Here is a 13,324-nt window from a genome sequence, read left to right as displayed (position 1 = left end):
CTCTCTCTGTTATATAAAGACATACAGAAAGTAAACGTTAGTGACATTACCATTCCTCACGTACAGTTTACAGTCACATTCTCAACAATTCATACCCGAAGACTATTGGTTTGTCCATTGACTTGTCACTCTTCATGGACACACAGCTGGATTCTGGTGAATCTGATCTCTCTCTGTTATATAAAGACATACAGAAAGTAAACGTTAGTGACATTACCATTCCTCACGTACAGTTTACAGTCACATTCTCAACAATTCATACCCGAAGACTATTGGTTTGTCCATTGACTTGTCACTCTTCATGGACACACAGCTGGATTCTGGTGAATCTGATCTCTCTCTGTTATATAAAGACATACAGATGGAAAATGTTGATAATATAACCAGTTATTTATTTCCCCATTCTTTTTAATTGTTTACAATCACATTCCCGTCATAATCCGTACCCAAAGACTATTGGTTTGTCCATTGACTTGTCACTCTTCATGGACACACAGCTGGATTCTGGTGAATCTGGTCTCTCTTTCTGTAATATAAAGACATGTAGAAAGCAGATGTTACAAATAATTAGCTATTACATTTTACATGTTGGATTAGAGCTACAACCTAAGAACCGTTCATGTAGAGTGCATTGTACATAAATAAAATATCTCATATCAGCACTTCCTAGGCATTAAAATAATTACAAAATGAACATTATATTAATAGCTAAATAACACGAACAGATCTGCTTCTGATTGTGAACTTTATGAGAGCAAAAAGTGCAACAAAGTGAAAGAGATAGTCAACTGTCCTGCTTTATTATTTATAGTGTAGCGTCGGCACAGGCTTTACCCAGAAAGCCTTGCGGCAGTGGTGTCTAAGCTCACCGTAGCCGTGTATCCCGTTGTTGGGAGTGGGGTGGCTGCGGTGAGGGTTGGGTAAGTAGCTTATATGTTTGCCAGTTGTATGAATGTATGTGTGTATGAATGGGTGTCTGTCCCTAAACCACTGAATGAACTGCCAAAGGCAGCTCACTCGCGGCCCTGACGCTATCCTTCTTACTCGCCGGCGCCACAATATGTATATGTTTGTTATGTTGGTGTTTGTCTGTTTCAGGTCATAATAAACAGGTAAATATTTAAATAAAGTATTTAAGTATTTAATGTATAATGCACACGTCGTTATTATTACGCCATTATTATATTTAATGAGCCGATAATGAAGTAGAATACATGTACAAATATTAATATTTCTTATACCCAATGAACTATATATTAATCAGTCAAGTACAAACATTGACAAAATACATTGCATAAACCACAAACTGTCCTTCTTGTAATCTCTTACTCATAATGACACCGGTTAACTATTTTTTAAATAAATATATTAATTATTTGGTGCAATGATAAAAAAAATGTAATTGTATTTAAACAGCAGTTTTAATAAAGACCTACTTTGCTCATGTTGCAGTGAATAAAACAAATCTAGAACTTTAGTCTAAATTATACTTTATCTTCCAATCAGGTTTGAATCTTCGTCTGTTGATTCTTAACAGTAAAACATTTTACTCCTGATTGCATTTTTTAATCCTTAAACGTTTTTACTGAAAGCGAAACTAAACTGCGTCAGCGCACTTGCGGAAATATATAATGGCAGTGAGGGAGGGGTCAAAACTCATGTCTTAAAAACACACCAAAATAAAAGTTACATATACAGCAGTGATTTGTAGATTAAAAAACATACTTTATTAAAAACATAATTAATTAATTTACAAGAGTTTTTTATATTACATTTTTATATTACAATTTACATTATAAAATACATTTAATTTCTTTAACATTTTTTAAATTATCCATAATTAAAATGGTTGTAATCTGAAGCATGTTTAGCACTATTAAACGCAAGCTTTTTCAGAAGAAATTAATAGTGCCTTACTACTCTACTAGTGAATGTAAAGCCGTAGCCTAGTGGTTAGGGTACTGGACTAGCCTCACCAGTGCTAGGTTGCTGCTGTTGGGCCCTTGAGCAAGTCCCTTAACCCTCAATTGCTCAGACTGTATACAGTAACTGTAATGTAAGTCGCTTTGGATAAAAGCATCTGCTAAATGTAAAAAAATCAAGTACACACACACACACACACACATATATATATAGTGTTTAAAGACCCCACTGACTTATTACAACCCCTGGCAAAAATTATGGAATCACCACTCTTGGAAGATGTTCTGTCAATTGTTTAATTTTGTAGAAAAAAAAAAAATCACAGACATGCCACAAAACTATCATTTTTCTAAATGTCAACCTTCTGGCATTAAGAAACAATAAAAAAAAGAAACAAATATAATAGTTGTGGTCAGTCACAATTGCTTTTTTTAGATCAAGTAGAGGAAAAAAATATGGAATCACTCAAATCTGAGGAAAAAATTATGGAATCACTCTGTAATTTGCAGTTTAAAAACAAAACATCTGCAGCAGATTAGATTTGCTAATTATTCTTCAGTTTAAAAAGAGTGCTTACACCTCGGAGAGCTGTTGCACAAAGCAGATTGTCATGAATCATGGTTCCAACACAAGATATGTCAGTTGAAACAAATGAGAGGATTATAAAACTCCTTCAAGAAGATAAATCATTGTGGAATGTCGCAAAAGATGTTGGTTGTTCCCAGTAAGCTGTGTTTAAAATCTGGACCAAGTACAAACAAAATGGGAAGGTTGTAAAAGGGAAGCACTGGTAGACCAAGTAAGACATCAAAGCATCAAGATAGAAAACTTAAAGCAATATGTCTTGAAAACAGAAAATGCACAACAAAACAAATGAGAAACAAGTGGCCGGAAAGTGGAGTCAATGTCTGTGACTGAACTGTAAGAAATCACCTAAAAGAAATGGGATTTACATACAGAAAAGCCAAACAAAAGCCATCATTAACACCTAAAAAGAAAAGAACAAGGTTAAAATAGGCTAAAGAAAAGCAATCGTGGACTGTGGGTGACTGGATAAAAGTGATCTTCAGTGATGAATCGCGAATCTGCATTGGGCAAGGTGATGATGCTGGAACTTTTGTTTGGTGTCTGTCCAATGAAATTTATGAAGATAACTGCCTAAAGAAAACATGTTAATTTCCACAGTTGTTGATGATATGGGCCTGCATGTCGGGTAAAGGCACAGGGGAGATGGTCTTCAATAAATGCCAAAGTCCACATTGAAATTTTGGACGCTTTTCTTATTCCATCAGTTGAAAGGATGTTTGGTGATGATGACTTCATTTTTCAAGATGATAATGCCTCTTGCCATAGGGCAAAGGACGTGAAAACTTTCCTTCAAGAAAACATATAATGTCAATGGCATGGCCTGCAAATAGTCCGGATCTCAATCCATTTGAAAATCTCTGGTGGAAATTGAAGAAAATGGTCAATGACAAGGTTCCAACCTGCAAAGCTGATCTGGCAACAGCGAGAGACAGTTGAAGGCAGATTGATGAAGAATACTGTTTGTCATTAGTTAACTCCATGCCTCAGAGAGTTTAAACCATTATAAAAGCCAGAGGTGGTGCAACAAAGTAATAATGGTGCAGTGTTTTCTAATGATTGCATAATTTTTTCCTCAGATTTGAGTGATTCCATATTTTTTTCCTCTACTTGATCTAAAAAAAAGCAATTGTGACTGACCACAACTATTATATTTGTTTCTTTTTTTATTGTTTCTTAATGCCAGAGGGTTGACAGTTTGAGAAATGATAGTTTTGTGGCATGTCTGTGATTTTTTTTTTTTCTACAAAATTAAACAATTGAAAGAACATCTTCCAAGAGTGGTGATTCCATAATTTTTGCCAGGGGTTGTAGTCTGGTGTTTTCCCACCCAGCAGTCTGATGCAAGCACTGCGAATTGTACCCACTAGAGGGTGCCCAGCCGACCAGTAACAGACCAGTAAACTACCATGAGGCAAATAACAAACATCATACTTTTGTGTTACTTCTCAGAAGGTGGGTAATGTTAGGTGAAGCACAGTGATGCACTTTTAGTTTGCTGTTTAAATTAATGTTGTTTCGTCACTGCACTACTTTGTGTGATTTAGCATGTTCCATTTATTGGTGCTTTTAAACTTTAATTTTAGCAAAGTACAGATATATACCAGGCAACCCACTCCCACTGCACATACTGCTTTTCTTTTGTTTGTTTGTTTATTTGGATTTTAACATCATGTTTTACACTCTTTGGTTACATTCATGACAGACACACGGTAGTTACTCGTTACACAAGATTCATCACTTCTCAAGGTTATATTGAACACAGTCATGGACAATTTTGTGTCTCCAATTCACCTCACTTGCATGTCTTTGGATTGTGGGAGGAAACCGGAGCACCCGGGGTAAACCCACGCAGACACGGGGAGAACATGCAAACTCCACACAGAAAGGACCCGGACCGCCCCACCTGGGGATCGAACCCAGGACCTTCTTGCTGTGAGGCGACAGTGCTACCCACCGAGCCACTGAGCCGCCCCTGCTTTTTTTTAATCATCTGAATAACAAAAACAGCCAGACTTTAATTTAAGACGAATAAAAAGACAACACTTTATTAATCTGATGAATTTAGTAACAAAACACCATAAAACAAAGCACACTAAAAGAACTGAGCATAGCTGTACATATCTCTACTTGTTGTTTTGTTTGGAAATGATGGACATGAGATTCGGACTGAAATTAACAAAAGAAAATAACAAACCAGACACCGAATAACAAAACAACTACAATTAAGACCCCAAATAAAACTCCACTTCCCAGAGTTCTTAGCCTTGGGACTGGTCTTCCTCTCTCTTAAAGTGTAAGAAAAATCAAACCCAGAGATGAGACAGAGCAACCAAGTAGTATAGAAAGCACACACACACACACACACACTTGGAACAATAATAAATAATACAGACCAAAAAAATAAAATAATAAAAAAAGATTACTTTCATAAAACACCCAAAAACAAATCAAGCAAGGCAGGAAAAAGTGGGATAACTTAGCAAAAGAAAGAAATGAAGGCAGAAACACACGTTTACTAGCAAATAAAACACAATGTGATAGTTCTATTTAAAACAAAAACAAGCCCACATACAGCAGGAAAGTAAACATGAAGATTAAACATATAAAATAAAATAGCTCAAAACCTACAAAGAAACAGGGAGCCAGAAATCAGCAAAAATAAAAAAGCAAAAACAGAAAAGAATTTTATCAGCTGATTAAGACACATATAGAGATGAAGAAATGTGGCTCGAAATAATACAGATCTCACAAACGCATCTTCATTTCAGCTTCATATTTTATTACAGTTAAATGATCAAATGATTAAATATACAGTAAAGCAGACAGAAAAGAACCTGCAAAACTCAAACCCATCCGCTACTGAAGAACACACACAATAATTCAAACACAAAAATCCCACCCATCTCCACACCACCATCCCATCTCCTCCCCGTCCCTCTGTCTCGGCTCCATCAGCATGAAGGAAACTCGTCGTGAGATGATTTTTTGGCTTGTTCTGAGATTCGTTAGCGGTGCCACAGTTCCGTCTCACACGTCATTAAACCGAAACCCTGGTGATCAGACATTCACACTCACCAGCTCGTTATATCTACACGGATCAATGTCATTTCCAGTCTGGTGCAAAAGCTTGGACACCCAAAGCTTACTGTTAATCTTAAGAGTGAACATAATTTAACACACCATATACATGACGTACAGAGAGCACGAGTTCTATTTATTAGTTTAATTAAAGGAAGTTTAAAAAGATTTTTTTTTTTGCACATCCCACATCCGATATTTTTCCAATATTGTTATTCAGTAAATAAACAGTAATTGTGCATAAGTGTGCAGGCGGTTGTTTTTTACTGATAAAAAAAAACTAGAGTTTATCCAGGAGTGTTTAAACCTGTGCATATGACTGTTTATATATCAGATCTACACATCTGTATGAATAATAATAATAGTAATAATAGTAATAATAATAATAATAATAATAAGGATGCAGATAGAGAGAGAAATCCAGGCCGGAGCTGCAGTGTACTTGCATGTAGAAGCTGTAAAAATCAGACTAGTCCACAGAAAGTTCTGTTCCCGACTCCTAAAGTGTTAGCCAAATGAACTTCACCCCAAATGCTTGAGCGAGTAGAATCTGTTTAAACAAACCCTGGTTATTCTGTTTACTTAAGTCCTTATACGGAGGTGTTTTCTGTGGTTCGGTTCAGTATCCACCAGGCTGCAGTAGAAGGAAGTTCTGATCCAGCAGTGAAAGCCAGTCTGGATGTTCTGTGAGATTTTGGCTTGGTTACTGCGAGAACGGTAACATCCATTCAGAATCGATATCAGACGAGACTGGACACTCCACGCCTCACCTCACGAGCTCAGAATGTTATTAACATCATGTTATATTTAAAGATTAAGATGAATTTCATTATTTTGATTTGCAGAATTAGTAAAACTTACACACACAATCTTCTGCAAACATTTCCAAGTGAAAAGAAGTTCATCCAACTTTTGCGTAAGATTGTCCATCATGTTGTCGCTCATGCAGGGCGGCACGTCCCACTTAACACTCGCATCGACGTCTACCTTTACTTCACAGACACGTTTATGCAGAGCGACTTAAGGGCCTCACTCAGGAGCCTGACAATGGAAGTGGTGGGGCTGGAACCAGCAACCTTCCAATGAATAGTCCAGTACCTTAACCACTCAGCCACCACTGCCTTTTGGGGAAAGAAAACCAATCGCACGTGTTTATTTTACAGATTAAATCGAGATTTTATGCACATGAATGTGGTCGCTATGTTACGTCTGGCAATTTAGCATTAGTGACCGAAGCTCCAAACGATTCAGTTTCAGTGTGCTTACAATAAAAATTATTACTACCTTAAAATACTCAACAATTTTATTTTACCTGCCCAGAATTTTACATTGAAGCCCTTTTAAAATCTTGGGCAACGCTAAGCAGAGTCGTGACCCCAAGGTCGAGAACCTCCATCACAACTTATCATAACATAAAGTAGCGCAATCTAGTGTGATGACCGCCGAGTACGTCAAGCTGGCAGGCTGTCTGAGTGTTTACGTTAAGGTTCACTTCACTAGTAATGAATATTTCCATCCCATAATTCTACCATCACCAATTTCCACCCATTACCTAAAAGCCGAGTCTCCCGTGACGCACAACAACTAACAATATAATGAGTATGATGAGTGAGGGCCAACATATGCTTCCTCAGAAACATGCTCCTGCAAAGCCATTGGGAGGCTAAATTTGCTAATAAATACTAAAATAATAAATATCGCGCACGAGCATTTGGGGTAACGTGTCGTCCAAAACGTGGTATTTCTAAAGAAACTTGGTCCTACTCTGAATTTTTACCCCTCTGCATTAACAGGTACGTGTGACCTCTCATGACCCCGAAAGCTACACCTCTGTGACCGTGCACTGCCCATCGGGACTGCGAGATCGGACGCCGCCGTCCATCCGCTGCAGTCTGTGCCTCATCGAATCCTCGTCCTCGTCACCTTCCTCATCCTCCTCTTCGCTCGTCCCCGGTTCGGACTCGTAGCCCGACGCGTCGGGCGCGGCCGAATCTTCGTTTTCTTCGTCGTCCAGCTCCTGTTCGGTCTCTCCGGGTCGGGAGCGGCTGATGTTGAGCTGAGCGAAGGCCTGCGCCAGCTGAGGATGGACGTCTCCGTCTCCACCGGGCATGATGGGAGGACGGCTGGGAGGAAGGGCAAACGCGGGCTGAGAGCGAACGGCACTGGCGACGTCGGCTCCGTCTGCCGAATTCTCCCGCCTGAATTCTCCGTCTGCCGATTCGGCGACGAATTCTCCGTCTGCCGAATTTGCGACGAATTCTCCGTCTGCCGAATTCTGCGCCGAATCTGCGACCGACCGGACGGCGAGGCCCGGAGAAACCCGATCTCTGACTCGTTCTCTCAGACGTCTATCGGTCCGGACCTCTCTCTCGCCATCGCTCGTCACCCCAGCGACCGAATTTGGAGCTGAATCGGACGCTGCGGGGACGGGGAAGGCCGAGGAAACAGATCCAGATCCAGCTGCGATTTCCGGATCCAACCTCAATCCGGCCACACCCTTTTTGGGAACGTCCACGGCGTCGCGCTTCATCCTCCTGCGCCGGCCGTGCTCGTTGCGTCTGTACTGCACCATGTTCTCGAGGTCGGCTACGTACAGAAAGCCGGCGATGAGCATCTCGGCGCTCTTCTGGCCCTTGCCGTAGGCCTCTTCTAGTTCGCGGCTGGTGCGTTCGTCGTACTGCCACCACCCGTTGCGGCCTTCGTAGTACCAGGCGTGGCCGCCCAGGTTCTGCCCTCCTGTCGCCGTTGCCTTCAGCTCCTCTGGGGAAAGCAGAGTAGGACGATCCAGAAAGTCCTCGGGCACTTCCTGCCTACACAGGGCACAACGCTTGCTGTGCCAGGAAGCCCCCTTCACGCACAGGAAGCAGAAGACGTGGCCGCACTGAAGCCGCACCGGGTAGACGCAGCTCTGAAGGCAGATGGCACACTCCGGTACCGGGAGGGCAGGGGGAGGAGACGGGGAGGGGCTTCCACTGCCGTCTCTTACCGAGGACCCGCCCACTTTTTTACCCGAGGTCAGCCTATCCATGGAGTGATCGACCTCTTCACATCCAGCCATTCTGTAAGGAGAGGGCAGATACCGGTCAACAGGTCAGCGTCAACAAATATTTATCTTTAAAGAATTGTCTTGCTTAGTGCTTAATTCTGATTGGTCAGAGAGTACAGACATTTACATTTGAGACACTAAGCAGACGCTCTTATCCAGAGCGACTTATGCCTAAATCTCACTACACGATTTTTGATCTGATTTTCGCTCGGTGGCTGGTCGGCGCTAGATTTGCTCTGCGATCGAAACTCAGCTCTCAGTCGCTATGTGTGAACTACTCAACAACTCGATTCGAGCAGCTCCGAAGAGAGATTTCCAGTATGTCAGATATCTGGATCTAAGTTGCCTGACTGGCAACGAATGCCGTGTCGAACAGCCAACGAGAACGCAGGATACGGTGTGAGGGGAAACGCAGGAGAGGAGTGTAAACAGGTGGTACAGGGGCGTAATATAGTTTATATCAGAATACATCAGCACACACACACAAGTTTTACAGTATTTCTGACCTCATCGTTCTCTACAAAACACCCACGCTGCATTGCAAACGATATTTATTAACCTCCAACTCACTACAGAACAATCCAAGCTGTTCACGTTGCCAAATCCACTCAGATTCATTTATTTTTTCTCCTTGATTTTACGTTGCACATCAGCGCACAAACTTTGATCGCTCGCTACTTGTTGACGTGGTATCATTAAACCCCTCGTCACTTCTCACGTGTGTTTTCGTGACAGAACGTAGTTTGGGAGAGCAGAGAAGCTCGTCTGCGATTCCAGTTGGTGATAGATGGTGTAGTGTGTGACCCCCCATCACCCATCAGTCGTGTAGTGTGAAATACACACCGACCTGAAAGACTCCCGATTACAAGAGATCCAGTCGCGTAGTGTGAACTTGGCATTACAGAAGTGCCTCCACATATGATCAGATATGATAAAGTTATGATGGTCACGCTTGATGTGCTGCACATTTTCTATCAGTGCTGATCTGTTAAATCACCGCTGTTACTGTAATCCTGGTCCATCAATGTTGTCGATTCATCAATTTCAACATTTACATGATATTTAAATCTCGAGTGGAGCAACAATAAACTGTCAAGCTCCAAGGAACAGGTTTTGCAGCAGGGCCCTATATTCTGCATGGTGATGCGAAGCTCACTTGACTGTGGACAGTTTCACCCATGTTTCAGCACCATATTCATGGTAAATGTGTGTGTGTGTTTTGCTGAATTTGGTTGATAACGAAAAACATTTCAATAACTTTTATATAAATGTAAAATAAAGCCTTTTCACTGGTGTATTTGTGACTGTATGTTTGTATATGATGGATTGTGAGTGCAGGTGAAGCAGCTGATCACTCAAAACAATGTACAACACAAAGATACACAATTAGCTTAGCTTAACAAATAATACATCAACAACTTAATATACTACCCATAATTCTAACGCATTTATAAAACACACTCTATATATAATTACAGATGACCTGACTGATCAATTTTATTCGATTCTTCTGTTTTAAACATAAATAACTAACGCTGACAGGTTAACCAAACCTGCTTGTTTACAGGCCTTGGCTAGGCTAACTGCTTAAGCTAACGCTAACAACCCAACGCCTTATTGAAAACCTAAAACCGTTTTAAATGAAGAATCTGGATAGAATTATAGTCTAAAATATTACAATAATTTTTATGTTTCATTATTTCAGCTCACAACCGAGTTTTTAACCAGCTGTGCTAAATATCCGTTATCATCGTCTATGCTAACTAGCATAACCAGTTCGAAATTAATGTAACTCACCTGTCAAAATGCACAAAATGTTTCCCTTCGTTTAAGACCCGATTCCGTTCATCTGCTGATAAGCGAGCAAATGTTCATTTTCTTTTGAAAACTAAATGAATTATTTCTCGATGATAAAGATTTTAGGAAAGCTGCGATGTTTTCACTCTAGTGACACATTTGAAATTTGAATCTTCAACGAGTCGGTTCACACTGAACGACTCTGTAAAATGAATCATTGATTCAATTAGAAATGAAAACAGTGAGCTGGAAGTTCAGCTGATGGAAGGAAAAATGTAAAACACGTGTAAAATGAGCTTTATTCTGCAATGAGAGAAATGCTTTACCACATTCAGAAACATCCACATACCGACCTGAACTTTATAATGGTGTAGTTGATAAATCGACCTCTTTCGGTTACAAATGAACAACCATGTTATTGATGTACTGTATGTTATTGAGTACTGTGTATGAATAAGTGTCCCTGGTTTGAGTAACTTGCTCATTATTAACGCTCATGACATCATTTTACAGCATCAGGTTGTTAAAAATGTAATTAACAGTGATAAACACCCCCCTGTTGGAGGCATCACGTTTTCTATTTTATATGTTTTTACATGACCACACTTTTATTTTGATATTTCATTCACCTGCGTATTTACACACCTGAGTTTTGACCCACCCTCAATGTTCTTCCTGAATAAGAGCCCACTGATCCACTTTCAGCTAAAACCTCCAACATTTAAGGATTTAAAAGGTTCAATCAGGAGCAAAATGTTATTAAACCATTTGAAATACGTATAAAAATTACAACCTGATCGGAGTTTAAAGAAGAATTCACATCAAACTTCAAGTTTTGTTTCATCCACTACAAGATGAGCAAAGTAGGTCTTTATTAAAACTGCTGTTTAAAAAAAGTTTTCTAGTTATTGATCGGTGCATTGAATATAAAAATGACAGAATAATAGCAGCGTGTTTTTTTAAATTTACTACGATTTATTTTGAATCAAAACAGAACAGTAAATAATAAAACTCACTCAGTATTCGAGTTAATATTTTATTGAAATGTTTATTTATTAATTATAACGAGACACGGGCAGCATAATAAACATAATAAAGATATAAATATTAAAGCAGAAGTGTATCTGTAGTTTTACTTTCACTTTCTTGTAGCTTTATTGTTGCACGTTTTGTTCTCAACTTCTAAAAAAATCACAATAATCAACGACCAGAAGCGGATCTGTTCCCGTTTTTCAGCTTTTAAAATAATGCTATTTAATGGAACCATTTTACTGAACAAGAAGTGTTGATATGAGCTATTTTATTTATGTATAATAATCTTTATATGAACTACTCGGTTTGTAGCTCTGAACCCTGTATGATGAATTATTAATATTATTGAAAGCAGCTCTGCAGGATTCACCTCATGATGTTTTAATGGCGCATCTGCATCATATTTATCATGTAAAGTAAAACTACAATCACTATAAACCATATATACACGTTACATGTGGTTCCATCTGAGTCAGTTGTTTTATAACTGGACATGCACAACTTTTACTAAAGGTTAATTCATCTTTTTTTACAGCTGTACGATCAAACTCACATAATGTTAAGCATGACTCAAACAATCTTGAACATTCTGTCAAATACTTGATTTATGGGTAAATCATATTTCCAGTATCATCAATGTATTAATAAAGACATTGACTAATAAAGAGACAGTTCAATTTTATAACTACAAGTGAGTAATAGTAATACTGCTAACATTTTATATGTCTTTATATAACAGAGAGAGAGATCAGACTCACCTGGATCCAGCTGTGTGTCCATGAAGAGTGATCGGTCAATGGATGAACCAATAGTCTTCAGGTACAGATTATGTAGGGAATGTGATTGTGAATATTTCAGAACAAATGAAAAAGAGATCTGTAAGTGAGGAATGGTAATGCAACCAGCATCTACTTTCTATATGTCTTTATATAACAGAGAGAGATCAGATTCACCAGAATCCAGCTGTGTCTCTATGAAGAGTGATCAGTCAATGGATGAACCTTCAGACTTTAGTGAGGGAGACATTTCTACTGAGCTCAGGTATGTATGTATATCTATCTTAAACCACATTCTATACATTGTTCCCAGAAAGAGAATTCTCACTATTGGAGTAAAATTCTATAAGCGTAATTTAGTAGCTATTTTGCTAATTTGGAACTCATCTGCTCTCCTCATTCACATGTGCACACTGATACAGGGAGTTTAGATACGTATAATGAAAATTATTGAAAGCTAACTGGCAATAATTAGAAGGAGTCGGGTAGTTAAACTTAAGAAAAGCTGGACTTAAAATGACTGATTTTTTTTTGTTGCCTTATTTGGAGAAATTGAAAAAGTGTTTTCGAACTAGTGATGGGTTTTAATTTTGATGCACTTTTGCTTGCTATAAATCAGTTTAGAAAAGGTTCAACAATCAAAACATTTTAAACATCAGCAGTTCTGCTTACAGCTTTGATACACAAGTGAAAAAATAATAAAGTATAGAGGAGCAGTATAACACATGCAGAGAGTGGAGAGTTTCTCAATATAAATATAAGTAAATATAATAATAATTGTAATGATAATAATATACATGAGTATAATTATTTACCTTGTGTTTATTGTGTTTCATTTTTATCTGCAGTCACCAAATTAAAAAAGACAAAACAGAGCAGAAGTTATCAACCATATTTCAGGTATGTGTGTGTGTGTGTGTGTGTGTGTGTGTGTGTGTGTGTGTGTGTGTCTCGTTACAGTTTTCCCTCATTTTAAATTGAACTATACACCCAATTCTGAAAATTGGAAGCGCATGAATTGACATGACTTTAAACAAAATGCAACAATTCAGTCATGTGTCCAAGTATAAAAGAGTTTTGGGAT

General features: G+C 38.9%; 1 protein-coding gene, 1 long non-coding RNA gene and 1 pseudogene across 2 annotated transcripts; 1 reads left to right on the top strand and 2 right to left on the bottom strand.

Annotated features, from left to right (window-relative positions):
• Positions 1-125: 125 nt before the first annotated feature.
• Positions 126-526, bottom strand: LOC134333441 (uncharacterized). The gene is made up of 3 exons (XR_010015382.1): positions 447-526; positions 263-340; positions 126-173 (listed from the first exon to the last, which is right to left on the bottom strand). It is a non-coding gene; the product is annotated as an uncharacterized LOC134333441 (long non-coding RNA).
• A 4,743-nt stretch (positions 527-5,269) lies between these two features.
• Positions 5,270-10,577, bottom strand: rnf146 (ring finger protein 146). Its single transcript, XM_063015391.1, has 2 exons — positions 10,433-10,577; positions 5,270-8,648 (listed from the first exon to the last, which is right to left on the bottom strand). Exon 2 carries the CDS (start codon positions 8,645-8,647, stop codon positions 7,412-7,414), a length of 1,236 nt encoding a protein of 411 aa, XP_062871461.1. The 5' UTR covers position 8,648; positions 10,433-10,577; the 3' UTR covers positions 5,270-7,411.
• Positions 8,996-13,324, top strand: part of LOC134333833 (NACHT, LRR and PYD domains-containing protein 12-like) — a 37,351-nt pseudogene continuing 33,022 nt past the window's right edge.

Source organism: Trichomycterus rosablanca, chromosome 19, assembly GCF_030014385.1.
Source record: "Trichomycterus rosablanca isolate fTriRos1 chromosome 19, fTriRos1.hap1, whole genome shotgun sequence".
NCBI classification, from domain to species: domain Eukaryota; kingdom Metazoa; phylum Chordata; class Actinopteri; order Siluriformes; family Trichomycteridae; genus Trichomycterus; species Trichomycterus rosablanca.
This window is presented reverse-complemented; position numbering and strand designations above follow the sequence as displayed.